The 27,500-nt window shown below is 53.0% G+C and overlaps 1 protein-coding gene across 1 annotated transcript in view; it reads right to left on the bottom strand.

Annotated features, from left to right (window-relative positions):
- Window positions 1-27,500, bottom strand: part of LOC135535270 (ELKS/Rab6-interacting/CAST family member 1-like) — a 215,690-nt gene that overhangs the window by 55,944 nt on the left and 132,246 nt on the right. The window contains exon 4 of the mRNA XM_064961943.1: window positions 17,283-17,468. Within this exon, the coding sequence (XP_064818015.1) occupies window positions 17,283-17,468 (186 nt within the window). The remainder of the gene's footprint in view (window positions 1-17,282; window positions 17,469-27,500) is intronic.

Below are 27,500 nucleotides of genomic sequence, written 5' to 3'. Positions count from 1 at the left end.
ATAGGCTAGCAGTCCTCTATGTATGTTTTCCATTTGGCCAGTGTTTTCTCTGGTATTCCATATGTTTTCAATATGGACCAGTGGGGAGTTTGGAAATATATGCAACATTTGTGTTACGTAGAAACGGAGGCCAACTTTTCCACATGTTTCAATATTAATAATTTACAGTGGCAAGAAAAGAATGTGAACCCTTTGGAATTACCTGGATTTCTGTCAAAAAATTTGATCTGATCTTCATCTAGGTCACAACAATAGACAAACACAGTCTGATTAAACGAATAACACACAAACAATTATATACGTTTTCATGTCTTTATTGAACACACCGTGTAAACATTCACAGTGCAGAGTGGGAAAAATATGTGAACCCTTGTATTTAATAACTGGTTGACCCTCCTTTGGCAGCAATAACCTCGACCAGACGTTTTCTGTAGTTGCGGATCAGACCGGCACAACAGTCAGGAGGAACATTCAGGTGCTCTTTTGCGATGTGCAGCCATGTTTTTTTTTGGACAGAAGTGGCTGCTTCCGTGGTGTCCTCCCATAAACCCCATTCATATCTATTCATCTATTCATAAAGTCCCCCCTTATCTCAGCTCGCTGGTCACCATAGCACCTCCCACCTGTAGCACACAGCTCCAGCAGGTATATCTCTCTAGTCACCCCCAAAACCAATTCTTTCTTTGGCCGACTCTCCTTCCAGTTCTCTGCTGCCAATGACTGGAACGAACTACAAAAATCTCTGAAACTGGAAACACTTATCTCCCTCACTAGCTTTAAGCACCAACTGTCAGATTACTGCACCTGTACATAGCCCACCTATAATTTAGCCCAAACAACTACCCTCTTTCCCTACTGTAATTTATTTATTTATTTTGCTCCTTTGCACCCCATTATTTTTACTTCTACTTTGCACATTCTTCCATTGCAAATCTACCATTCCAGTGTTTTACTTGCTATATTGTATTTACTTTGCCACCATGGCCTTTTTTTGCCTTTACCTCCCTTATCTCACCTCATTTGCTCACATCGTTTATAGACTTGTTTATACTGTATTATTGACTGTATGTTTGTTTTACTCCATGTGTAACTCTCTGTCATTGTATGTGTCAAACTGCTTTGCTTTATCTTGGCCAGGTCACAATTGTAAATGAGAACTTGTTCTCAACTTGCCTACCTGGTTAAATAAAGGTGAAAAAAATATATATATATATTTAGTGTTTTACGTGTCATAGACTCGTCAACAGAGATGTTATCATGTTCCAGAGATTTCTGTAAGTCTTTAGCTGACACTCTAGGATTCTTCTTAACCTCATTGAACATTCTGTTCTGTCCTCTTGCAGTCATCTTTGCAGGACGGCCACTCCTAGGGAGAGTAGCAACAGTACTGAACTTTCTCCATTTATAGACAGTGTGTCTTACTGTGGACTGATGAACATCAAGGCTTCTAGAGATACTTTTGTAACCCTTTCCATCTTTATGCAAGACAGCAATTATCAGTCTTAGGTCTTCTGAGATCTCTTCTGTTCGAGGCCTGGTTCACCTCAGGCAATGCTTCTTGTGAAGAAAACTCAACATTTGTGAGTGTTTTTATAGGGCAAGGCAGCTCTAACCAACATCTCATTGATTGGACTCCAGGTTAGCTGACTCCTGACTCCAATTAGCTTTTGGAGAAGTCATTAGCCTAGGGGGTTCACAAACTTTTCCCAACCTACACAGTGAATTATGTATTCAATATATAGACAAAAAAAATGAATAATTTGTGTGTTATTAGTTTAAGCACACTTTGTTTGTCTATTGCTGTGACTTAGATGAAGATCAGATTAAATTTGATGACCAATTCATGCAGAAATCCAGGTAATTCCAAAGGGTTCACATACTTTTCCTTGCCCCTGTAGCGTTTACATTCAGCGTCAGAAAATTCACCCGTAACCATGCCAACTGGTCTAAAAGGAAAACTGGCAGGTCGGTCTCAAGTGAAGGGAGGAGAGGAGAGAGGGAGAGAGAGAGTGATGAGATGAGACAGGGAGAAGAGGAGAGAGGAGTAGAGATAGAGGACACGGGACAGGGAGGAGAGAGGGAGAGAGAGAGGACACGGGACAGGGAGGAGAGGAGAGAGGGAGAGAGGAGATGTGACAGAGAGAAGAGGAAAGAGGGAGAGAGAGAGAGGAGACAGGGCAAGGAGAAGAGGACAGAGGGAGAGAGAGATGAGATGAGATGAGATAGGGAGAAGAGGAGAGAGGGAGAGAGAGAGAGGGGATTGGACAGAAATAAGAGGAGAGAGGGAGAGAGAGATGAGATGAGACAGGGAGAAGAGGAGAGAGGGAGAGAGAGAGGGGATTGGACAGAAAGAAGAGGACAGAGGGAGAGAGAGCAGACGGGACAAGAAGAAGTGAGGAGAGAGAGAGAGGACACGGGACAGGGAGAAGAGAGGGAGAGAGAGGGGACACGGGACAGGGAGGAGAGGAGAGAGGGAGAGAGAGAGAGGACACGGGACAGTGAGGAGAGAGGGAGAGGGAGAGAGAGAGAGAGGACACGGGACAGTGAGGAGAGAGGGAGAGAGAGAGGACACAGGACAGGGAGGAGAGAGGGAGAGGAGATGGGACAGGGAGGAGAGAGGGAGAGAGAGAGGACACAGGACATGGAGGAGAGAGGGAGAGAGAGGACACGGGACATGGAGGAGAGGAGAGAGGGAGAGGAGATGGGACAGGGAGGAGAGAGGGAGAGAGAGAGGACACGGGACAGGGAGGAGAGAGGGATAGGAGATTGGACAGATAGAAGAGGAGAGAGGCAGAGAGAGAGGACACGGGACAGGGAGGAGAGAGGGAGAGAGAGAGGACACGGGACAGGGAGGAGAGAGGGAGAGAGAGAGGACGCGGGACAGGGATGAGAGAGGGAGAGAGAGAGGACAGGGAGCAGAGAGGGAGAAAGAGAGGACACGGGACAGGGAGGAGAGGAGAGAGGAGTAGAGAGAGAGGACACGGGACAGGGAGGAGAGAGGGAGAGAGAGAGGACACGGGACTGGGAGGAGAAAGGGAGAGAGAGAGGACACGGGACAGGGAGGAGTGAGAGAGAGAGGAGATGGGACAAGGAGGAGGGGAGAGAGGGAGAGAGAGAGAGGACATGGGACAGGGAGGAGAGGAGAGAGGGAGAGAGAGAGGACACGAGACAGGGAGGAGAGAGGGAGAGAGAGGACACAGGACACTTTCCCCTGGTCCCTGCTCCTAGCCCTGACTTTCCCCTGGTCCATGCTCCTAGTCCTGACTCTCCCCTGGTCCCTGCTCCTAGTCCTGACTCTCCCCTGGTCCCTGCTCCTAGCCCTGACTCTCCCCTGGTCCCTGCTCCTAGCCCTGACTTGCCCCTGGTCACTGCTCCTAGCCCTGACTCGCCCCAGTCCTGCTCCTAGCCCTGACTCTCCCCTGGTCCCTGCTCCTGGCCCTGACTCTCCCCTGGTCCCTGCTCCTGGCCCTGACTTTCCCCTGGTCCCTGCTCCTAGCCCTGACTCTCCCCTGGTCCCTGCTCCTAGCCCTGACTTGCCCCTGGTCACTGCTCCTAGCCCTGACTCGCCCCAGTCCTGCTCCTAGCCCTGACTCGTCCCTGGTCCCTGGTCCTAGCTCTGACTCGCCCCTGGTCCCAGCTCCTAGCCCTGACTCGCCCTGGTCCCTGCTCCTAGCCCTGACTCGCCCTGGTCCCTGCTCCTAGTCCTGACTCGCCCCTGGTCCCTGCTCCTATCTCTGACTCGCCCCTGGTCCCTGCTCCTAGTCCTGACTCGCCCTGGTCCCTGCTCCTAGCCCTGACTCGCCCTGGTCCCTGCTCCTAGCCCTGACTCGTCCCTGGTCCCTGCTCCTATCTCTGACTCGCCCCTGGTCCCTGCTCCTATCTCTGACTCGCCCCTGGTCCCTGCTCCTATCTCTGACTCGCCCCTGGTCCCTGCTCCTATCTCTGACTCGCCCCTGGTCCCTGCTCCTATCTCTGACTCGTCCCTGGTCCCTGCTCCTAGCCCTGACTCGTCCCTGGTCCCTGCTCCTAGCCCTGACTCGTCCCTGGTCCCTGCTCCTAGTCCTGACTCGCCCCTGGTCCCTGCTCCTAGCCCTGACTCGTCCCTGGTCCCTGCTCCTAGCCCTGACTCATCCCTGGTCCCTGGTCCTAGCCCTGACTCGTCCCTGGTCCCTGCTCCTGGCCCTGACTCTCCCCTGGTCCCTGCTCCTAGCCCTGACTCGCCCCTGGTCCCTGCTCCTAGCCCTGACTCATCCCTGGTCCCTGCTCCTAGCCCTGACTCGCCCCAGTCCTGCTCTGACGTTACAACACCATACCCAGTGTGTGTGTGTGTGTGTGTGTGTGTGTGTGTGTGTGTGTGTGTGTGTGTGTGTGTGTGTGTGTGTGTGTGTGTGCCTCTCATAGACCCTACTCTGTGTAAATGTCATTAGTATCTCTTTATAGAGTGGAATGTGTCACTAGAGAAAGTAAACAGGCCAATATAGACTATTTTATTAATCTCATTTACAGTTTCACTCTTTACTAAAGAAAACCAAAACCAAGCCTCTCCTTAACTGGAGGAAGAGGAGGAGGTAGAGGAGGAGGAGAAGGTGGAGAAGGAGGGGGAGAGGAGGAGGAGAAGGGAGAGGAGGAGAAGGAGGAGGATAGGAGGAGAAGGAGAAGGGAGAGGAGGAGAAGGAGGAGGAGGAGGGAGAGGAGGAGGGAGAGGAGGAGGGAGAGGAGGAGAAGGAGGAGGAGGGAGGAGGATAAGGAGGAGGAGGAGGATGAGAGTGAGGGGAAAGAGAGATACAGAGAAAGAGGGTGAGAGAGAGAGGAGGGAGGGAGTGGGAAGAAGAGAGAGGAGGGAGAGAGTGGGGAGAAGGGAGAGAGGAGGGAGGGAGGGAGTTGGGAGAAGGGAGAGGAGGGAGGGAGGGAGTGGGGAGAAGGGAGAGAGTGGGGAGAAGGGAGAGGAGGGAGGGAGTGAGTGGGGAGAAGGGAGAGGAGGGAGTGGGGAGAAGGGAGAGAGTGGGGAGAAGGGAGAGGAGGGAGGGAGTGGGGAGAAGGGAGAGGAGGGAGTGGGGAGAAGGGAGAGAGTGGGGAGAAGGGAGAGTGTGGGGAGAAGGGAGAGTGGTGAGAAGGGAGAGGAGGGAGGGAGTGGGGAGAAGGGAGAGGAGTGAGGGAGGGAGTGGGGAGAAGGGAGAGGAGGGAGAGAGTGGGGAGAAGGGAGAGGAGGGAGGGAGTGGGGAGAAGGGAGAAGAGGGAGGGAGGGAGTGGGGAGAAGGGAGAAGAGGGGGGAGGGAGGGAGTGGGGAGAAGGGGAGAGGAGGGAGGGAGGGAGTGGGGAGAAGGGAGAAGAGGGAGGGAGGGAGTGGGGAGAAGGGAGAGAGTTGGGAGAAGGGAGAGAGTGGGGAGAGAGTGGGGAGAAGGGGGAGAGGAGGGAGGGAGTGGGGAGAAGGGAGAAGAGGGAGGGAGGGAGTGGGGAGAAGGGAGAGAGTTGGGAGAAGGGAGAGAGTGGGGAGAGAGTGGGGAGAAGGGAGAGGAGGGAGGGAGTGGGGAGAAGGGAGAAGAGGGAGGGAGGGAGTGGGGAGAAGGGAGAAGAGGGAGGGAGGGAGTGGGGAGAAGGGAGAGAGTTGGGAGAAGGGAGAGAGTGGGGAGAAGGGAGAGTGGGGAGAAGTGTTGAAGCTGAACAGAAGAGGAGATGGAGGAGGAGTCAGCATCACCTCACAATAAAAACATCTCCCCTCTCTCTCTTTCTCTCTCTCTCTCTCCATCCCTCCATCCCTAATCCACAACTGTGTACTCCTCACTTCTATCGTCAACACATAACTATCCCCAGCCCCGTCCCCAGCCCAACACTGTAAATTGTCTGTAAATTGACACTTAGATTAGAATAGGGGTCAACTCTTTCCAGCTTCACAGTCATTTGTAAGGTTTTGTTGGGTTTTGTAAGAGCAGGGAATATAAATTGTCTGGAAGTCTAGATATACATTGTACTCCTGCTAAAACAACAGGCTTCCCTCCAGAGGAAAGAGAGAGTGATCTGAGAGGATGATGCCAAAACCTCTACAATACTGGACTGTTTTCTAGCTGGGCTGGGGGGGGGGCTGTTTTCTAGCTGGGCTGGGGGGACTGTTTTCTAGCTGGGCTGGGGGGGGACTGTTTTCTAGCTGGGCTGGGGGGGGGACTGTTTTCTAGCTGGGCTGGGGGGAGGGGGCTGTTTTCTAGCTGGGCTGGGGGGGGACTGTTTTCTAGCTGGGCTGGGGGTGGACTGTTTTCTAGCTGGGGGGTGGGACTGTTTTCTAGATGTGCTGGGGGGATTGTTTTCTAGCTGGGCTGGGGGGGACTGTTTTCTAGCTGGGGGGACTGTTTTCTAGCTGGGGGGGGGACTGTTTTCTAGCTGGGCTGGGGGACTGTTTTCTAGCTGGGGCGGGGGGGACTGTTTTCTAGCTAGGCGGGGGGCTGTTTTCTAGCTAGGCGGGGGGGCTGTTTTCTAGCTGGGCGGGGGGGGCTGTTTTCTAGCTGGCCTGGGGGCGGGGACTGTTTTCTAGCTGGGCTGGGGGGGGACTGTTTTCTAGCTGGGCTGGGGGGGGGCCGTTTTCTAGCTGGGCTGGGGGGGGCTGTTTTCTAGCTGGGCTGGGGGTGGACTGTTTTCTAGCTGGGGGGTGGGACTGTTTTCTAGATGTGCTGGGGGGGGGATTGTTTTCTAGCTGGGTTGGGGGGGACTGTTTTCTAGCTGGGCGGGGGGACTGTTTTCAAGCTGGGGCGGGGGGGAGGGGGCTGTTTTCTAGCTGGGCTGGGGGACTGTTTTCTAGCTGGGGGGGACTGTTTTCTAGCTGGGGGGGACTGTTTTCTAGCTGGGCTGGGGGACTGTTTTCTAGCTGGGCTGGGGGGGACTGTTTTCTAGCTGGGCTGGGGGGGACTGTTTTCTAGCTGGGCTGGGGGGGGGAGGGGGCTGTTTTCTATCTGGGCTGGGGGGACTGTTTTCTAGCTGGGCTGGGGGGACTGTTTTCTAGCTGGGCTGGGGGGGGACTGTTTTCTAGCTGGGCTGGGGGGAGGGGGCTGTTTTCTAGCTGGGCTGGGGGGGGACTGTTTTCTAGCTGGGCTGGGGGTGGACTGTTTTCTAGCTGGGGGTGGGACTGTTTTCTAGATGTGCTGGGGGGTTGTTTTCTAGCTGGGGGGGGGACTGTTTTCTAGCTGGGCTGGGGGACTGTTTTCTAGCTGGGCTGGGGGGACTGTTTTCTAGCTGGGCTGGGGGGACTGTTTTCTAGCTGGGCTGGGGGGGCTGTTTTCTAGCTGGGCTGGGGGGACTGTTTTCTAGCTGGGCTGGGGGGGCTGTTTTCTAGCTGGGCTGGGGGGCTGTTTTCTAGCTGGGCGAGGGGGTCTGTTTTGTAGCTGGGCTGGGGGGGGGACTGTTTTCTAGCTGGCCTGGGGGTGGACTGTTTTCTAGCTGGGGGTGGGACTGTTTTCTAGATGTGCTGGGGGGATTGTTTTCTAGCTGGGTTGGGGGGGACTGTTTTCTAGCTGGGCTGGGGGACTGTTTTCTAGCTGGGCTGGGGGACTGTTTTCTAGCTGGGCTGGGGGGACTGTTTTCTAGCTGGGCTGGGGGGGGGACTGTTTTCTAGCTGGGGCGGGGGGGGATTGTTTTCTAGCTGGGCGGGGGGGGGGGGCTGTTTTCTAGCTAGGCGGGGGACTGTTTTCTAGCTGGGCGGGGGGGCTGTTTTCTAGCTAGGCGGGGGACTGTTTTCTAGCTGCGCGGGGGGGCGGTTTTCTAGCTAGGCGGGGGGGCTGTTTTCTAGCTGGGCTGGGGGGACTGTTTTCTAGCTGGGGCGGGGGGACTGTTTTCTAGCTAGGCGGGGGGCTGTTTTCTAGCTAGGCGGGGGGGGCTGTTTTCTAGCTGGGCGGGGGGGCTGTTTTCTAGCTGGCCTGGGGGCGGGGACTGTTTTCTAGCTGGGCTGGGGGGGGACTGTTTTCTAGCTGGGCTGGGGGGGGGGGCTGTTTTCTAGCTGGGCTGGGGGGGGGCTGTTTTCTAGCTGGGCTGGGGGGAGGACTGTTTTCTAGCTGGGCTGGGGGGGGGCTGTTTTCTAGCTGGGGGTGGGACTGTTTTCTAGCTGGGGGTGGGACTGTTTTCTAGATGTGCTGGGGGGGGGGGATTGTTTTCTAGCTGGGCTGGGGGGGGATTGTTTTCTAGCTGGGCTGGGGGGGGATTGTTTTCTAGCTGGGCGGGGGGGCTGTTTTCTAGCTAGGCGGGGGGACTGTTTTCTAGCTGGGCGGGGGGACTGTTTTCAAGCTGGGCGGGGGGACTGTTTTCTAGCTGGGCTGGGGGGACTGTTTTCTAGCTGGGCTGGGGGGGGACTGTTTTCTAGCTGGGCTGGGGGGGGACTGTTTTCTAGCTGGGGCGGGGGGGATTGTTTTCTAGCTGGGCGGGGGGGCTGTTTTCTAGCTAGGCGGGGGGACTGTTTTCTAGCTGGGCGGGGGGGACTGTTTTCAAGCTGGGCGGGGGGACTGTTTTCTAGCTGGGCTGGGGGGGGACTGTTTTCTAGCTGGGGCGGGGGGGGATTGTTTTCTAGCTGGGCGGGGGGCTGTTTTCTAGCTAGGCGGGGGGACTGTTTTCTAGCTGGGCGGGGGGGGGGGCTGTTTTCTAGCTAGGCGGGGGGACTGTTTTCTAGCTGCGCGGGGGCGGTTTTCTAGCTAGGCGGGGGGGGCTGTTTTCTAGCTGGGCTGGGGGGACTGTTTTCTAGCTGGGGCGGGGGGACTGTTTTCTAGCTAGGCGGGGGGCTGTTTTCTAGCTAGGCGGGGGGGGCTGTTTTCTAGCTGGGCGGGGGGGGGCTGTTTTCTAGCTGGCCTGGGGGCGGGGACTGTTTTCTAGCTGGGCTGGGGGGACTGTTTTCTAGCTGGGCTGGGGGGGGCTGTTTTCTAGCTGGGCTGGGGTGGGGGCTGTTTTCTAGCTGGGCTGGGGGGGGGCTGTTTTCTAGCTGGGCGAGGGGGTCTGTTTTGTAGCTGGGCTGGGGGGAGGACTGTTTTCTAGCTGGGCTGGGGGGCTGTTTTCTAGCTGGGGGGTGGGACTGTTTTCTAGCTGGGGGTGGGACTGTTTTCTAGATGTGCTGGGGGGGGATTGTTTTCTAGCTGGGCTGGGGGGATTGTTTTCTAGCTGGGCTGGGGGGGGATTGTTTTCTAGCTGGGCGGGGGGGCTGTTTTCTAGCTAGGCGGGGGGACTGTTTTCTAGCTGGGCGGGGGGGGACTGTTTTCAAGCTGGGCGGGGGGGACTGTTTTCTAGCTGGGCTGGGGGGACTGTTTTCTAGCTGGGCTGGGGGGGACTGTTTTCTAGCTGGGCTGGGGGGGGACTGTTTTCTAGCTGGGGCGGGGGGGGATTGTTTTCTAGCTGGGCGGGGGGGCTGTTTTCTAGCTAGGCGGGGGGACTGTTTTCTAGCTGGGCGGGGGGACTGTTTTCAAGCTGGGCGGGGGGACTGTTTTCTAGCTGGGCTGGGGGGGACTGTTTTCTAGCTGGGCGGGGGGACTGTTTTCTAGCTGGGCTGGGGGGACTGTTTTCTAGCTGGGGCGGGGGGGCTGTTTTCTAGCTGGGCGGGGGGGGATTGTTTTCAAGCTGGGCGGGGGGACTGTTTTCTAGCTGGGCGGGGGGGACTGTTTTCTAGCTGGGCGGGGGGGACTGTTTTCAAGCTGGGCGGGGGGACTGTTTTCTAGCTGGGCTGGGGGGACTGTTTTCTAGCTGGGCTGGGGGGACTGTTTTCTAGCTGGGGCGGGGGGGCTGTTTTCTAGCTAGGCGGGGGGGGGCTGTTTTCTAGCTGGGCTGGGGGGACTGTTTTCTAGCTGGGCTGGGGGGGCTGTTTTCTAGCTGGGCTGGGGTGGGGGCTGTTTTCTAGCTGGGCTGGGGGGGCTGTTTTCTAGCTGGGCGAGGGGGTCTGTTTTGTAGCTGGGCTGGGGGGGGAGGACTGTTTTCTAGCTGGGCTGGGGGGGCTGTTTTCTAGCTGGGCTGGGGGGATTGTTTTCTAGCTGGGCGGGGGGCTGTTTTCTAGCTAGGCGGGGGACTGTTTTCTAGCTGGGCGGGGGGGACTGTTTTCAAGCTGGGCGGGGGGACTGTTTTCTAGCTGGGCTGGGGGGACTGTTTTCTAGCTGGGCTGGGGGGACTGTTTTCTAGCTGGGCTGGGGGGACTGTTTTCTAGCTGGGGCGGGGGGACTGTTGTCTAGCTAGGCGGGGGGGCTGTTTTCTAGCTAGGCGGGGGGGGCTGTTTTCTAGCTGGGCGGGGGGGACTGTTTTCTAGCTGGGCGGGGGGGGGGCTGTTTTCTAGCTGGCCTGGGGGTGGGGACTGTTTTCTAGCTGGGCTGGGGGGGGACTGTTTTCTAGCTGGGCTGGGGGGGGGGCTGTTTTCTAGCTGGGCTGGGGTGAGGGCTGTTTTCTAGCTGGGTTGGGGGGGGCTGTTTTCTAGCTGGGCGAGGGGGTCTGTTTTGTAGCTGGGCTGGGGGGAGGACTGTTTTCTAGCTGTGCTGGGGGGGCTGTTTTCTAGCTGGGCTGGGGGGGCTGTTTTCTAGCTGTACTGGGGGGGGACTGTTTTCCAGCTGGGGGGACTGTTTTCTAGCTGGACGGGGGGGCTGTTTTCTAGCTAGGCGGGGGACTGTTTTCTAGCTGGGCGGGGGGGACTGTTTTCAAGCTGGGCGGGGGGACTGTTTTCTAGCTGGGCTGGGGGGACTGTTTTCTAGCTGGGCTGGGGGGGGACTGTTTTCTAGCTGGGCTGGGGGGGGGACTGTTTTCTAGCTGGGGGGGGGGGGGGATTGTTTTCTAGCTGGGCGGGGGGGGCTGTTTTCTAGCTAGGCGGGGGGACTGTTTTCTAGCTGGGCGGGGGGGACTGTTTTCAAGCTGGGCTGGGGGACTGTTTTCAAGCTGGGCTGGGGGACTGTTTTCTAGCTGGGCTGGGGGGGACTGTTTTCTAGCTGGGCTGGGGGGACTGTTTTCTAGCTGGGGCGGGGGGACTGTTTTCTAGCTAGGCGGGGGGGCTGTTTTCTAGCTAGGCGGGGGGCTGTTTTCTAGCTGGGCTGGGGGGGGGCTGTTTTCTAGCTGGGCTGGGGTGGGGGCTGTTTTCTAGCTGGGCTGGGGGGGCTGTTTTCTAGCTGGGCGAGGGGGTCTGTTTTGTAGCTGGGCTGGGGGGAGGACTGTTTTCTAGCTGGGCTGGGGGGGCTGTTTTCTAGCTGGGCTGGGGGGGATTGTTTTCTAGCTGGGCGGGGGGGCTGTTTTCTAGCTAGGCGGGGGACTGTTTTCTAGCTGGGCGGGGGGGATTGTTTTCTAGCTGGGCGGGGGGGGCTGTTTTCTAGCTAGGCGGGGGGACTGTTTTCTAGCTGGGCGGGGGGGACTGTTTTCAAGCTGGGCGGGGGGACTGTTTTCTAGCTGGGCTGGGGGGACTGTTTTCTAGCTGGGCGGGGGGACTGTTTTCTAGCTGGGCAGGGGGACTGTTTTCTAGCTGGGCTGGGGGGACTGTTTTCTAGCTGGGCTGGGGGGACTGTTTTCTAGCTGGGGCGGGGGGGCTGTTTTCTAGCTGGGCGGGGGGGGATTGTTTTCAAGCTGGGCGGGGGGACTGTTTTCTAGCTGGGCGGGGGGACTGTTTTCTAGCTGGGCGGGGCGGGACTGTTTTCAAGCTGGGCGGGGGGGACTGTTTTCTAGCTGGGCTGGGGGGGACTGTTTTCTAGCTGGGCTGGGGGGACTGTTTTCTAGCTGGGGCGGGGGGGGGGCTGTTTTCTAGCTAGGCGGGGGGGCTGTTTTCTAGCTGGGCGGGGGGGGCTGTTTTCTAGCTGGCCTGGGGGCGGGGACTGTTTTCTAGCTGGGCTGGGGGGGGGACTGTTTTCTAGCTGGGCGGGGGGACTGTTTTCAAGCTGGGCTGGGGGACTGTTTTCAAGCTGGGCTGGGGGACTGTTTTCTAGCTGGGCTGGGGGGACTGTTTTCTAGCTGGGCTGGGGGGACTGTTTTCTAGCTGGGGCGGGGGGACTGTTTTCTAGCTAGGCGGGGGGGGCTGTTTTCTAGCTAGGCGGGGGGGGGGCTGTTTTCTAGCTGGGCGGGGGGGCTGTTTTCTAGCTGGCCTGGGGGCGGGGACTGTTTTCTAGCTGGGCTGGGGGGACTGTTTTCTAGCTGGGCTGGGGGGGGGCTGTTTTCTAGCTGGGCTGGGGGGGGCTGTTTTCTAGCTGGGCGAGGGGGTCTGTTTTGTAGCTGGGCTGGGGGGAGGACTGTTTTCTAGCTGGGCTGGGGGGGCTGTTTTCTAGCTGGGCTGGGGGGGGATTGTTTTCTAGCTGGGCGGGGGGGCTGTTTTCTAGCTAGGCGGGGGACTGTTTTCTAGCTGGGCGGGGGGGGACTGTTTTCAAGCTGGGCTGGGGGGGGGCTGTTTTCTAGCTGGGCTGGGGGGATTGTTTTCTAGCTGGGCGGGGGGCTGTTTTCTAGCTAGGCGGGGGGACTGTTTTCTAGCTGGGCGGGGGGGATTGTTTTCTAGCTGGGCGGGGGGCTGTTTTCTAGCTAGGCGGGGGGACTGTTTTCTAGCTGGGCGGGGGGGACTGTTTTCAAGCTGGGCGGGGGGACTGTTTTCTAGCTGGGCTGGGGGGACTGTTTTCTAGCTGGGCGGGGGGACTGTTTTCTAGCTGGGCAGGGGGGACTGTTTTCTAGCTGGGCTGGGGGGACTGTTTTCTAGCTGGGCTGGGGGGGACTGTTTTCTAGCTGGGGCGGGGGGGCTGTTTTCTAGCTGGGGGGGATTGTTTTCAAGCTGGGCGGGGGGGACTGTTTTCTAGCTGGGCGGGGGGACTGTTTTCTAGCTGGGCGGGGCGGGACTGTTTTCAAGCTGGGCGGGGGGACTGTTTTCTAGCTGGGCTGGGGGGACTGTTTTCTAGCTGGGCTGGGGGGACTGTTTTCTAGCTGGGGCGGGGGGGCTGTTTTCTAGCTAGGCGGGGGGGGGCTGTTTTCTAGCTGGGCGGGGGGGGGGCTGTTTTCTAGCTGGCCTGGGGGCGGGGACTGTTTTCTAGCTGGGCTGGGGGGGGACTGTTTTCTAGCTGGGCGGGGGGGACTGTTTTCAAGCTGGGCTGGGGGACTGTTTTCAAGCTGGGCTGGGGGACTGTTTTCTAGCTGGGCTGGGGGGACTGTTTTCTAGCTGGGCTGGGGGGACTGTTTTCTAGCTGGGGCGGGGGGACTGTTTTCTAGCTAGGCGGGGGGCTGTTTTCTAGCTAGGCGGGGGGGCTGTTTTCTAGCTGGGCGGGGGGCTGTTTTCTAGCTGGCCTGGGGGCGGGGACTGTTTTCTAGCTGGGCTGGGGGGGGACTGTTTTCTAGCTGGGCTGGGGGGGGCTGTTTTCTAGCTGGGCTGGGGGGGGCTGTTTTCTAGCTGGGCGAGGGGGTCTGTTTTGTAGCTGGGCTGGGGGGAGGACTGTTTTCTAGCTGGGCTGGGGGGGCTGTTTTCTAGCTGGGCTGGGGGGGGGATTGTTTTCTAGCTGGGCGGGGGGGCTGTTTTCTAGCTAGGCGGGGGACTGTTTTCTAGCTGGGCGGGGGGGACTGTTTTCAAGCTGGGCGGGGGGACTGTTTTCTAGCTGGGCTGGGGGGACTGTTTACTAGCTGGGCTGGGGGGGGACTGTTTTCTAGCTGGGCTGGGGGGACTGTTTTCTAGCTGGGGCGGGGGGGGACTGTTGTCTAGCCAGGCGGGGGCTGTTTTCTAGCTAGGGGGGGGGGGCTGTTTTCTAGCTGGGCGGGGGGACTGTTTTCTAGCTGGGCGGGGGGGCTGTTTTCTAGCTGGGCTGGGGGGACTGTTTTCTAGCTGGGCTGGGGGGACTGTTTTCTAGCTGGGGCGGGGGGGCTGTTTTCTAGCTAGGCAGGGGGGCTGTTTTCTAGCTGGGCGAGGGGGGCTGTTTTCTAGCTGGGCTGGGGGGACTGTTTTCTAGCTGGGGCGGGGGGCTGTTTTCTAGCTAGGCGGGGGGGGCTGTTTTCTAGCTGGCCTGGGGGCGGGGACTGTTTTCTAGCTGGGCTGGGGGGGGACTGTTTTCTAGCTGGGCTGGGGGGGGACTGTTTTCTAGCTGGGCTGGGGGGGACTGTTTTCTAGCTGGGCTGGGGTGGGGGCTGTTTTCTAGCTGGGCTGGGGGGGGCTGTTTTCTAGCTGGGCGAGGGGGTCTGTTTTGTAGCTGGGCTGGGGGGAGGACTGTTTTCTAGCTGGGCTGGGGGGGCTGTTTTCTAGCTGGGCTGGGGGGATTGTTTTCTAGCTGGGCGGGGGGCTGTTTTCTAGCTAGGCGGGGGGACTGTTTTCTAGCTGGGCGGGGGGGGGACTGTTTTCAAGCTGGGCGGGGGGACTGTTTTCTAGCTGGGCTGGGGGGACTGTTTTCTAGCTGGGCTGGGGGGACTGTTTTCTAGCTGGGCTGGGGGGACTGTTTTCTAGCTGGGGCGGGGGGACTGTTGTCTAGCTAGGCGGGGGGCTGTTTTCTAGCTAGGCGGGGGGGGGGGGCTGTTTTCTAGCTGGGGGGGGGGGGACTGTTTTCTAGCTGGGCTGGGGGGGACTGTTTTCTAGCTGGGCGGGGGGCTGTTTTCTAGCTAGGCGGGGGGACTGTTTTCTAGCTGGGCGGGGGGGACTGTTTTCAAGCTGGGCTGGGGGACTGTTTTCAAGCTGGGCTGGGGGACTGTTTTCTAGCTGGCCTGGGGGTGGGGACTGTTTTCTAGCTGGGCTGGGGGGGGACTGTTTTCTAGCTGGGCTGGGGGGGGCTGTTTTCTAGCTGGGCTGGGGTGGGGGCTGTTTTCTAGCTGGGTTGGGGGGGGGGCTGTTTTCTAGCTGGGCGAGGGGGTCTGTTTTGTAGCTGGGCTGGGGGGAGGACTGTTTTCTAGCTGTGCTGGGGGGGGACTGTTTTCTAGCTGGGCTGGGGGGGCTGTTTTCTAGCTGGGCGGGGGTCTGTTTTGTAGCTGGGCTGGGGGGGCTGTTTTCTAGCTGGGCTGGGGGGGGGCTGTTTTCTAGCTGTACTGGGGGGGGACTGTTTTCCAGCTGGGGGGACTGTTTTCCAGCTGGGGGGACTGTTTTCTAGCTAGGCGGGGGGACTGTTTTCTAGCTGGGCGGGGGGGGGGGCTGTTTTCTAGCTGGGTTGGGGGGGCTGTTTTCTAGCTGGGCGAGGGGGTCTGTTTTGTAGCTGGGCTGGGGGGAGGACTGTTTTCTAGCTGTGCTGGGGGGGGCTGTTTTCTAGCTGGGCTGGGGGGCTGTTTTCTAGCTGTACTGGGGGGGGACTGTTTTCCAGCTGGGGGGACTGTTTTCTAGCTGGACGGGGGGGCTGTTTTCTAGCTAGGCGGGGGGACTGTTTTCTAGCTGGGCGGGGGGGACTGTTTTCAAGCTGGGCGGGGGGACTGTTTTCTAGCTGGGCTGGGGGGACTGTTTTCTAGCTGGGCTGGGGGGGACTGTTTTCTAGCTGGGCTGGGGGGGGGGACTGTTTTCTAGCTGGGGCGGGGGGATTGTTTTCTAGCTGGGCGGGGGGGGCTGTTTTCTAGCTAGGCGGGGGACTGTTTTCTAGCTGGGCGGGGGGACTGTTTTCAAGCTGGGCTGGGGGACTGTTTTCAAGCTGGGCTGGGGGACTGTTTTCTAGCTGGGCTGGGGGGACTGTTTTCTAGCTGGGCTGGGGGGACTGTTTTCTAGCTGGGGCGGGGGGGGGACTGTTTTCTAGCTAGGCGGGGGGGCTGTTTTCTAGCTAGGCGGGGGCTGTTTTCTAGCTGGGCGGGGGGCTGTTTTCTAGCTGGCCTGGGGGCGGGGACTGTTTTCTAGCTGGGCTGGGGGGGGACTGTTTTCTAGCTGGGCTGGGGGGGCTGTTTTCTAGCTGGGCTGGGGTGGGGGCTGTTTTCTAGCTGGGCTGGGGGGGGGGCTGTTTTCTAGCTGGGCGAGGGGGTCTGTTTTGTAGCTGGGCTGGGGGGAGGACTGTTTTCTAGCTGGGCTGGGGGGCTGTTTTCTAGCTGGGCTGGGGGGATTGTTTTCTAGCTGGGCGGGGGGGCTGTTTTCTAGCTAGGCGGGGGGACTGTTTTCTAGCTGGGCGGGGGGGGACTGTTTTCAAGCTGGGCGGGGGGGGACTGTTTTCTAGCTGGGCTGGGGGGGACTGTTTTCTAGCTGGGCTGGGGGGGACTGTTTTCTAGCTGGGCTGGGGGGACTGTTTTCTAGCTGGGGCGGGGGGACTGTTGTCTAGCCAGGCGGGGGGGCTGTTTTCTAGCTAGGCGGGGGGGCTGTTTTCTAGCTGGGCGGGGGGGACTGTTTTCTAGCTGGGCGGGGGGGGGCTGTTTTCTAGCTGGCCTGGGGGTGGGGACTGTTTTCTAGCTGGGCTGGGGGGGGACTGTTTTCTAGCTGGGCTGGGGGGGGCTGTTTTCTAGCTGGGCTGGGGTGGGGGCTGTTTTCTAGCTGGGTTGGGGGGGCTGTTTTCTAGCTGGGCGAGGGGGTCTGTTTTGTAGCTGGGCTGGGGGGAGGACTGTTTTCTAGCTGTGCTGGGGGGGCTGTTTTCTAGCTGGGCTGGGGGGGCTGTTTTCTAGCTGTACTGGGGGGGGGGGACTGTTTTCCAGCTGGGGGGGACTGTTTTCTAGCTGGACTGGGGGGACTGAATACAAGGCAGGTTTTTGGCTCGAGACGACAATATTGAAAAGCATTTATTTTCTTCATGCGGTCTACCCGATGACAACCATTTGGCTGAAGAACAAATCATCTTTAAGATATTTATTTGATTTTTCTGAGAGTAAACTCAGTTTTGTCAGTGGGGAGTTTTCTGTACACAAACAGAACAGGAGAGAAAGGCTCCATCAGTGGTGTTTCTGTAGGAGACTCTCAGTGACTGAGGCTCCCGAACTGTGTGTCCTTCATTTAGTCAGTGTTTTATTTAACCTTTATTTAACTAGGCAATGTATGTGTGTGTGTGTATTTACGTGTGTGTGTATGTGAGTGTGTATGTGAATGTGAATGTGAGTGTGTGTGTGTGTTTGTTTGTTTGTTTGTTTGTGTGTATTTATGTGTGTGTATTTATGTGTGTATATGTGATTGTGTGTGTGTGTGTGTGTGTGTGCGTGCGTGCGTGCGTGCATGCGTGCGAGCGTGCGTGCGTGTGTGTGTGTAGGCTATTAGATCTACTGAACTGTGCAAACACAGCTGAACCTTACTGCTCAAAGTGAATTGAATGATCGTCATTGGTTTGAATCAGAACCCAGTCCAGAGGGAATAAGGACATAGACATGCCAACACCAGCTGGCTCTGAAAAGCTCTAGTACTGGGAATGTGCCTGTGTTGAGAGGGGTGGTGGGAGGAGGGGTTAGGGGTCAGGGGTTAGAGGTCAGAGTCCTACCTGCTCTGGGGTCATGTTGTGTAGCTGTGTCTCCCAGGCGGTGTGTTGAGAGCTGTGGTAGGAGGAGGGAGGTGTCAGGTCCTGCAGGATCTGGGGGTCTCTCTCCTGACACAGGTCTCTCAGGTGACCAATATACATCTTCAGCTTACTGCGGTTCTGGTTCAGGTCCAGGAGAGGAGGGATGATCTGGAGAGGAGGAGGAGGAGGAGGAGGAGAGACAGTTGAAACGTGGCTCCATGTGAAGTGGAGTGGGAAGTGAATAGAGAGACAGGGTCGATGAGGATGAAGGACAGAACATGCAGCAGCTGAATGAACACACCATCTTACACCATCTTACACCATCAACTCCGTTCCATCTCATCACAGAGGAATGAAGGGGAGAATGATTGAAAAGGGTTCCCAGGATACTCCACAGTAGGGCTGGATGAATAGGAGCTATTCAACACACCTCTAAACATCTCAGAAAGCTCTGAAACACTGAGACACTGTCGCCGTAAAGCACTTTCTATACTCCCACTGTCTACCCCTCTACCACAGATATGACCATGGTTCTGCCTAATGATGATCTATGGAGAGGCAGCTATTTATGCCTGGATTAGGTGGTGGCAGAGGCATCTCAAGGTGGGGTTTTGGTGACCCAGTGTGTGTGAATTGTGACCCAATGTGTGTGTGTGTGTGTGTGTGCGAGAGAGGTATGGGCAGACACAGATGGACACAGTCGATGCTGGCAGTACCATGTAAGGGGATAGGTGCCTTAAACAGGACTGTATGCACACACACACACACACACACACACACACACACACACACACACACACACACACACACACACACACACACACACACACGCGCCCTGCCGGCTCTTTCCAGATGGGACGTTCCTCGTGGTGCGTCAATGGGGCTACTGGTTTTGGGCTGCGGCGGCTCGCTACAGAAGGCCCATAATGGGGGTCCATTTCTCCAAACTAGCAGAGAACGAGAAGAACTTCTAGATACATAATCTGCAGGAGTGGGCAGAGCACACACAGACTTCATCCCCTGTGGCACCCTATTCCCTATTTAGTGCACGAGGGTCCATAGGACTCTGGTGAAAGGTAGTGTACTACATAGGGAATAGGGTGCTGTTTTGGGAGCGCGGAGAATGACACTCTGTTAGCGTTTGAACTCGAGCGGCAAAATAGCCATCGTCTCAGTTACTAGAATACACATCCATCAAAGAAGGGAAACATGGAACATGGAAAACGGAGAGGGAGGGAAGAGAGAGGGAGAGGGAGGGAAGAGAGAGGGAAGAGAGAGGGAAGAGAGAGGGAAGGGAGAGGGAAGGGAGAGGGAGAGGGAGGGAGGGAAGAGAGAGGGAGAGGGAGGGAGGGAAGAGAGAGGGAGAGGGAGGGAGGGAAGAGAGAGGGAGAGGGAGGGAGGGAAGAGAGAGGGAGGGAAGAGAGAGGGAGAGGGAGGGAAGAGAGAGGGAGAGGGAGGGAATAGAGAGGGAGAGGGAGGGAGGGGGAAGAGAGAAGGAGAGGGAGGGAGGGAAGAGAGAAGGAGAGGGAGGGAAGAGAGAGGGAGAGGGAGGGAGGGAAGAGAGAGGGAGAGGGAGGGAGGGAAGAGAGAGGGAGAGGGAGGGAGTGAAGAGAGAGGGAGAGGGAGGGAGTGAAGAGAGAGGGAGAGGGAGGGAAGAGAGAGGGAGAGGGAAGGAAGAGAGAGGGAGAGGGAGGGAAGAGAGAGGGAGAGGGAGGAGGGAAGAGAGAGGGGGGGAGAGAGAGGGAGAGAGGGGAGGGAGGGAAGAGAGAGGGAGATGGAGGGAGGAGAGAGAGGGAGAGAGAGGGAGGAGAGAGAGGGGAGTGAGGGAGAAGAGAGGAGAGGGAGGGAGTGAAGAGAGAGGGAGATGGAGGGAGTGAAGAGAGAGGGAGATGGAGGGAGTGAAGAGAGAGGGAGATGGAGGGAGTGAAGAGAGAGGGAGATGGAGGGAGTGAAGAGAGAGGGAGAGGGAGGGAGTGAAGAGAGTGGGAGATGGAGGGAGATGGAGGGAGTGAAGAGAGAGGGAGATGGAGGGAGAGGGAGGGAGTGAAGAGAGAGGGAGATGGAGGGAGTGAAGAGAGAGGGAGATGGAGGGAGTGAAGAGAGAGGGAGTTGGAGGGAGTGAAGGGAGAGGGAAAGAAAGAGAGAGGGAGGGAGGGAATACAGAGGTTAAGAGAGGGAGAGGGAGGGAGGGAAGGAGAAAATATGGTTTCGGCTGAGGTCTGAAGAGGTCCGATGTGTAAACGTGAGAGGGAACATTTGTATCCAGACACTTTATTAATTCTTATTAGCCCATGTATCTTTTCCAGAACCCAATGTTATTCTGTTATTGTTGGCTCGGCAGGAGACGGCCTGCACTCTAGGGTGGATCAGGACTGGAAGGAGAGAGAGAGGGAGGGAATGGAAGAGTGAAAGAAGGAAAGAGAGAGACGCAGACACAGACAAGAGAGAGCGAGAGTGAAAGAGACAGACAGACAGAGGTATGGTAGTGTGGGGAGAGATTAAGGGAAAGCTAGAGGGAGAGACCATTAGTGCTTGAGTCAAAGAGAAAGGGATGAAGAAAGAAAGAGAGAGAGAAAGAGGGAGTGAGAGAAGGACGTTTTCCAAGAGAAATGTCTGAGTGGTTCACCAGCAAATAACTTATGATCTGAATCAAATTAAATGACAAGAGAGAGAGCGAGAGAGACAGAGACAGACTGAGGGGGGGTGAGAGAGAACAAGAGAGAAAGAGAAATAGAGGAAAAGAGAGAGAGCGAAAGAGAGAAAAAGAGCAATAGTCTTCATTGGGTCTAGCAATACAGAGCCACAACACTGTCTCACAGCAACAGTACCCCAGCAACAGTATCCCAGCAACAGTATCACAGCAACAGTACCCCAGCAACAGTACCACAGCAACAGTACCCCAGCAACCTGCAGTATCATCTGTCTCAGACACAGCAAAATAGAATACAATCACACTCATCTCTACGGCAACCAGGCCCGGTCCTGGGCGTTGTGCCACCCTCCTCCTATCCCCGCAGAACTACCAGGCCCGGTCCTGGCCGTTGGGCCACCCTCCTCCTATCCCCGCAGAACTACCAGGCCCGGTCCTGGGCGTTGTGCCACCCTCCTCCTATCCCCGCAGAACTACCAGGCCCGGTCCTGGCCGTTGTGCCACCCTCCTCCTATCCCCGTAGAACTACAATAGTGTAACCTAGAGTGTCTACCCACAATGCAAAGTTCTGAATGCCTATCCATGCCGTACCGTTGCATTGGTTATATCAGCCTAGTCCTGAATCGTGACCAAGGCTATGAACTGCATATCAGCTACCCGAGTTCATCAGCAGTGATTCTGAGCACAATGAGAATCTACTAGTTCATCAGCAGTGATTCAGAGCACAATGAGAATCAACTAGTTCATCAGCAGTGATTCAGAGCACAATGAGAATCAACTAGTTCATCAGCAGTGATTCTGAGCACAATGAGAATCAACTAGTTCATCAGCAGTGATTCTGAGCACAATGAGAATCAACTAGTTCATCAGCAGTGATTCTGAGCACAATGAGAATCAACTAGTTCATCAGCAGTGATTCTGAGCACAATGAGAATCAACTAGTTTATCAGCAGTGATTCTGAGCACAATGAGAATCAACTAGTTCATCAGCAGTGATTCTGAGCACAATGAGAATCAACTCGTTCATCAGCAGTAATTCTGAGCACAATGAGAATCAACTAGTTTATCAGCAGTAATTCTGAGCACAATGAGAATCAACTAGTTTATCAGCAGTAATTCTGAGCACAATGAGAATCAACTAGTTTATCAGCAGTAATTCTGAGCACAATGAGAATCAACTAGTTTATCAGCAGTAATTCTGAGCACAATGAGAATCAACTAGTTCATCAGCAGTAATTCTGAGCACAATGAGAATCAACTAGTTCATCAGCAGTAATTCTGAGCACAATGAGAATCAACTAGTTTATCAGCAGTAATTCTGAGCACAATGAGAATCAACTAGTTCATCAGCAGTGATTCTGAGCACAATGAGAATCAACTCGTTCATCAGCAGTGATTCTGAGCACAATGAGAATCAACTAGTTCATCAGCAGTAATTCTGAGCACAATGAGAATCAACTAGTTTATCAGCAGTAATTCTGAGCACAATGAGAATCAACTCGTTCATCAGCAGTGATTCTGAGCACAATGAGAATCAACTAGTTCATCAGCAGTAATTCTGAGCACAATGAGAATCAACTAGTTCATCAGCAGTGATTCTGAGCACAATGAGAATCAACTAGTTTATCAGCAGTAATTCTGAGCACAATGAGAATCAACTCGTTTATCAGCAGTAATTCTGAGCACAATGAGAATCAACTCGTTTATCAGCAGTAATTCTGAGCACAATGAGAATAAACTAGTTCATCAGCAGTAATTCTGAGCACAATGAGAATAAACTAGTTCATCAGCAGTAATTCTGAGCACAATGAGAATCAACTCGTTTGCACGGCAGGAAACGCAGAAGGACTTTCCTCTTCACTATGATCAGCTCATCAATAATCAACCAATAGGTCTACAACTGAAATCACTGATTAATCACTGATTAATCTTAGTGAAACTCCTGGACAGGACAGTCGTGTGACGCCTCATTTCATTCCGTATCGTCCATTTTATATTGACGTGTCTTTAGGATACGATGTTTGTTAACATTGAGACTATTTTGATTTAAAAAATATAAAATGTGTCTCTCAATAACATTGTCAGATGGTCTCCAGATGGTCTCCAGGTGGTCTCCAGGTAGTCTCCAGATGGTTTCCAGGTGGTCTCCAGGTGGTCTCCAGATGGTCCTCAGGTGGTCTCCAGGTGGTCTCCAGGTGGTTTCCAGATGGTTTCCAGATGGTTTCCAGGTGGTCTCCAGATGGTGTCCAGGTGGTCTCCAGATGGTCTCCAGATGGTTTCCAGGTGGTTTCCAGGTGGTCTCCAGATGGTCTCTAGGTGGTCTCCAGATGGTCTCCAGATGGTCTCCAGGTGGTCTCCAGGTGGTCTCCAGGTGGTCTCCAGATGGTCTCCAGGTGGTCTCCAGATGGTCTCCAGATGGTCTCCAGATGGTCTCCAGGTGGTTTCCAGATGGTTTCCAGGTGGTCTCCAGATGGTCTCCAGGTGGTCTCCAGATGGTCTCCAGGTGGTCTCCAGATGGTTTCCAGATGGTTTTCAGGTGGTCTCCAGGTGGTTTCCAGGTGGTCTCCAGGTGGTCTCCAGATGGTTTCCAGGTGGTCTCCAGATGGTTTCCAGGTGGTCTCCAGATGGTTTACAGGTGGTCTCCAGATGGTCTCCAGGTTGTCGTCTCCAGGTGGTCTCCAGGTGGTCTCCAGATGGTCTCCATGTGGTCTCCAGATGGTCTCCAGGTTGTCGTCTCCAGGTGGTCTCCAGGTGTTCTCCAGGTGGTCTCCAGGTGGTCTCCAGATGGTCTCCAGATGGTCTCCAGGTTGTCGTCTCCAACACACAGGCTACTGTTCTACTACATGACTGGTGTTGGGATGTAAATAATATTGTCATATCTGCACCTAAGTACTGTGATAATATTTTATAGTGAAAATACGTTTTTCAATGTCTTTGGAAGGGCTGGGAATTGCCAGGGACCTCAGAATACAATATTATCACAATACTTAGGTGTAGATATAATAGGTATAGTGACTCTATATGTATAGTGACTCTATATGTATAGTGATTCTATATGTATAGTGATTCTATATGTATAGTGACTCTATATGTATAGTGATTCTATATGTATAGTGATTCTATATGTATAGTGATTCTATATGTATAGTGACTCTATATGTATAGTGATTCTATATGTATAGTGATTCTATATGTATAGTGATTCTATATGTATAGTGACTCTATATGTATAGTGATTCTATATGTATAGTGACTCTATATGTATAGCGACTGAGCCAACCTCAGCGTGAGCTTTGGTTGCGAATGGTATGAACTTTGAACTCTTATTCACTACAGAAGTGATACCTCCTAGCTGTTGAGTTAGCAACAGCAGCTGCAAACGTAGGCTAAGAAAGAACAGACAGAGTATCCCCTCTATCACAAAACGATGTTACTACAACGTATCCACTTTACCACCAGAGACATTCTTCAAAGGACAAAGGACTCGGTTTGGCAACACGGCCTTCAATCTACCACCAACCTACCGAAGCGCAGCTCAGTGTAAATATTTATTGCATTTTCCTTTTCCAAATGGGCGGTAATTTAGAATGCACAAGATACTGTATTTATGACAGCACAGCTTCTCCCTTTGTCCCTCAGTCTTCCCGCTCTTTCATTCAAACCCAGCACCTTTTCTTTTGTGTAACAAGCTGTCATATCTGTTCCGCCCGCTAGGGATGTTTTCTTTTATGACGTCATTTGTAATCAAGTTATGATTTAAATATGTGTATGTGTAATTCTGTGTGATGAGTTAGGTATTTAGTAAATAAATAATTAAACCCAATTTTGTATTGCTGATTCAACTTGTTAGCCAGGGTTCGTGAAGACCAAGAATTTACAACTTTCAGATGAGACTGAATTAAGGTGACGATTAATATTGACTGCTATTGAAGTAAAATATTACTAGGTCTTTAAGAGTTTATTAGGAAGATAACAGCTCTATAAATATTATTTTGTGGTGCCCCAACTCTCTTGTTAATTACATTTACATGATTAGCTCAGTTTTTCACAATTCCTGACATTTAATACTAGTAAAAATTCACTGCTTTAGGTCAGTTAGGATCACCACTTTATTTTAAGAATGTGAAATGTCAGAATAATATTAGAGAGAATTATTTATTTAAACTTGTATTTCTTTCATCACATTCCCAGTGGGTCAGAAGTTTACATACACTCAATTAGTTATTCGTAGCATTGCCTTTAAATTGTTTAACTTGGGTCAAACATTTTGGGTAGCCTTCCACAAGATTCCCACAATAAGTTGGGTGAATTTTGGCCCATTACTCCTGACAGAGCTGGTGTAACAGAGTCAGGTTTGTAGGTCTCCTTGCTCGCACACACACATTTTCAATTCTGCCCACAAATTGTCTATAGGATTGATGTCAGGGCTTCATGATGGCCACTACAATACCTTGACTTTGTTGTCCTTAAGCCATTTTGCCACAACTTTGGAAGTATGCTTGGGGTCACTGGCTATTTGGAAGACCCATTTGCGACCAAGATTTAACTTGCTGACTGATGTCTTGAGATGTTGCTTCAATATATCCACATAATTTTCCAGCCTCACGATACCATCTATTTTGTGAAGTGCACCAGTCCCTCCTGCAGCAATGCACCCCCACAACATGATTGATTTGCACTTTTCACACCAAAGTACGTTCATCTCTAGGAGACAGAATACGTCTCCTTCCTGAGCGGTATGACGACTGCGTGGGTCCATGGTGTTTATACTTGCGTACTTGGTACCTTCAGGCATTTGGAAATAGCTCCCAAGGATGACCCAGACTTGTGGAGGTCTACAATTTGTTTTCTGAGGTCTTGGCTGATGTCTTTTGATTTTCCCATGATATCAAGCAAAGAGGCACTGAGTTTGAAGGTAGGCTTTGAAATACATCCACAGGTACACCTCCAATTGACTCAAATTATGTCAATTAGCCTATCAGAAGCTTCTAAAGCCATGACATCATTTTATGGAATTTTCCAAGCTGTTTAGAGGCACCAGTCAACTTACACTTCTGACCCACTGGAATTGTGATACAGTGAATTATAAGTGAAATAATCTGTCTGTAAACAATAGTTGGAACATGTGTGTGATGCACAAAGTAGATGTCCTAACCAACTTGCCAAAACTATAGTTTGTTCACAAGAAATTTGTGGAGTGGTTGAAAAACAAGTTTTAATAACTCCAACCTAAGTGTATGTAAACTAATTTTAATGACTCCAACCTAAGTGTATGTAAACTAATTTTAATGACTCCAACCTAAGTGTATGTAAACTAGTTTTAATGACTCCAACCTAAGTGTATGTAAACTAGTTTTAATGACTCCAACCTAAGTGTATGTAAACTAGTTTTAATGACTCCAACCTAAGTGTATGTAAACTAGTTTTAATGACTCCAACCTAAGTGTATGTAAACTAGTTTTAATGACTCCAACCTAAGTGTATGTAAACTAGTTTTAATGACTCCAACCTAAGTGTATGTAAACTTCATACTTCAGCTGTATTCCCTCTCACCAGACTGTACTGTCCTCATTTCTCCAGTCTGTCTAACTACTGTAAGATGTGATCTGTCCTCATTTCTCCAGTCTGTCTAACTACTGTAAGATGTGATCTGTCCTCATTTTCCCAGTCTGTCTAACTAGTGTAAGATGTGATCTGTCCTCATTTCTCCAGTCTGTCTAACTACTGTAAGATGTGATCTGTCCTCATTTCTCCAGTCTGTCTAACTACTGTAAGATGTGATCTGTCCTCATTTCTCCAGTCTGTCTAACTACTGTAAGATGTGATCTGTCCACATTTCTCCAGTCTGTCTAACTACTGTAAGATGTGATCTGTCCTCATTTCTCCAGTCTGTCTAACTACTGTAAGATGTGATCTGTCCTCATTTTCCCAGTCTGTCTAACTACTGTAAGATGTGATCTGTCCTCATTTCTCCAGTCTGTCTAACTACTGTAAGATGTGATCTGTCCTCATTTCTCCAGTCTGTCTAACTACTGTAAGATGTGATCTGTCCACATTTCTCCAGTCTGTCTAACTACTGTAAGATCGGATCTGTCCTCATTTCCCCAGTCTGTCTAACTAGTGTAAGATGTGATCTGTCCTCATTTCTCTAGTCTGTCTAACTACTGTAAGATGTGATCTGTCCTCATTTCCCCAGTCTGTCTAACTACTGTAAGATGTGATCTGTCCTCATTTCCCCAGTCTGTCTAACGACTGTAAGATGTGATCTGTCCTCATTTCTCCAGTCTGTCTAACTACTGTAAGATGTGATCTGTCCTCATTTCTCCAGTCTGTCTAACTACTGTAAGATGTGATCTGTCCTCATTTCTCCAGTCTGTCTAACTACTGTAAGATGTGATCTGTCCTCATTTCTCCAGTCTGTCTAACTAGTGTAAGATGTGATCTGTCCTCATTTCTCCAGTCTGTCTAACTACTGTAAGATGTGATCTGTCCTCATTTCTCCAGTCTGTCTAACTAGTGTAAGATGTGATCTGTCCTCATTTCTCCAGTCTGTCTAACTAGTGTAAGATGTGATCTGTCCTCATTTCTCCAGTCTGTCTAACTAGTGTAAGATGTGATCTGTCCTCATTTCTCCAGTCTGTCTAACTAGTGTAAGATGTGATCTGTCCTCATTTCTCCAGTCTGTCTAACTAGTGTAAGATGTGATCTGTCCTCATTTCTCCAGTCTGTCTAACTACTGTAAGATGTGATCTGTCCTCATTTCTCCAGTCTGTCTAACTAGTGTAAGATGTGATCTGTCCTCATTTCTCCAGTCTGTCTAACTAGTGTAAGATGTGATCTGTCCTCATTTCTCCAGTCTGTCTAACTAGTGTAAGATGTGATCTGTCCTCATTTCTCCAGTCTGTCTAACTAGTGTAAGATGTGATCTGTCCTCATTTCTCCAGTCTGTCTAACTAGTGTAAGATGTGATCTGTCCTCATTTCTCCAGTCTGTCTAACTAGTGTAAGATGTGATCTGTCCACATTTCTCCAGTCTGTCTAACTAGTGTAAGATGTGATCTGTCCACATTTCTCCAGTCTGTCTAACTACTGTAAGATGTGATCTGTCCTCATTTCTCCAGTCTGTCTAACTAGTGTAAGATGTGATCTGTCCTCATTTCCCCAGTCTGTCTAACTACTGTAAGATGTGATCTGTCCTCATTTCCCCAGTCTGTCTAACTACTGTAAGATGTGATCTGTCCTCATTTCCCCAGTCTGTCTAACTACTGTAAGATGTGATCTGTCCTCATTTCTCCAGTCTGTCTAACTAGTGTAAGATGTGATCTGTCCTCATTTCTCCAGTCTGTCTAACTAGTGTAAGATGTGATCTGTCCACATTTCTCCAGTCTGTCTAACTACTGTAAGATGTGATCTGTCCACATTTCTCCAGTCTGTCTAACTACTGTAAGATGTGATCTGTCCTCATTTCCCCAGTCTGTCTAACTAGTGTAAGATGTGATCTGTCCTCATTTCTCCAGTCTGTCTGTCTAACTACTGTAAGATGTGATCTGT

This window comes from Oncorhynchus masou, unplaced genomic scaffold, assembly GCF_036934945.1.
Source record: "Oncorhynchus masou masou isolate Uvic2021 unplaced genomic scaffold, UVic_Omas_1.1 unplaced_scaffold_469, whole genome shotgun sequence".
Lineage (NCBI taxonomy): Eukaryota > Metazoa > Chordata > Actinopteri > Salmoniformes > Salmonidae > Oncorhynchus > Oncorhynchus masou.
The sequence above is the reverse complement of the archived record's forward strand: the minus strand, read 5'-3'. Positions and strand labels throughout refer to the sequence as shown.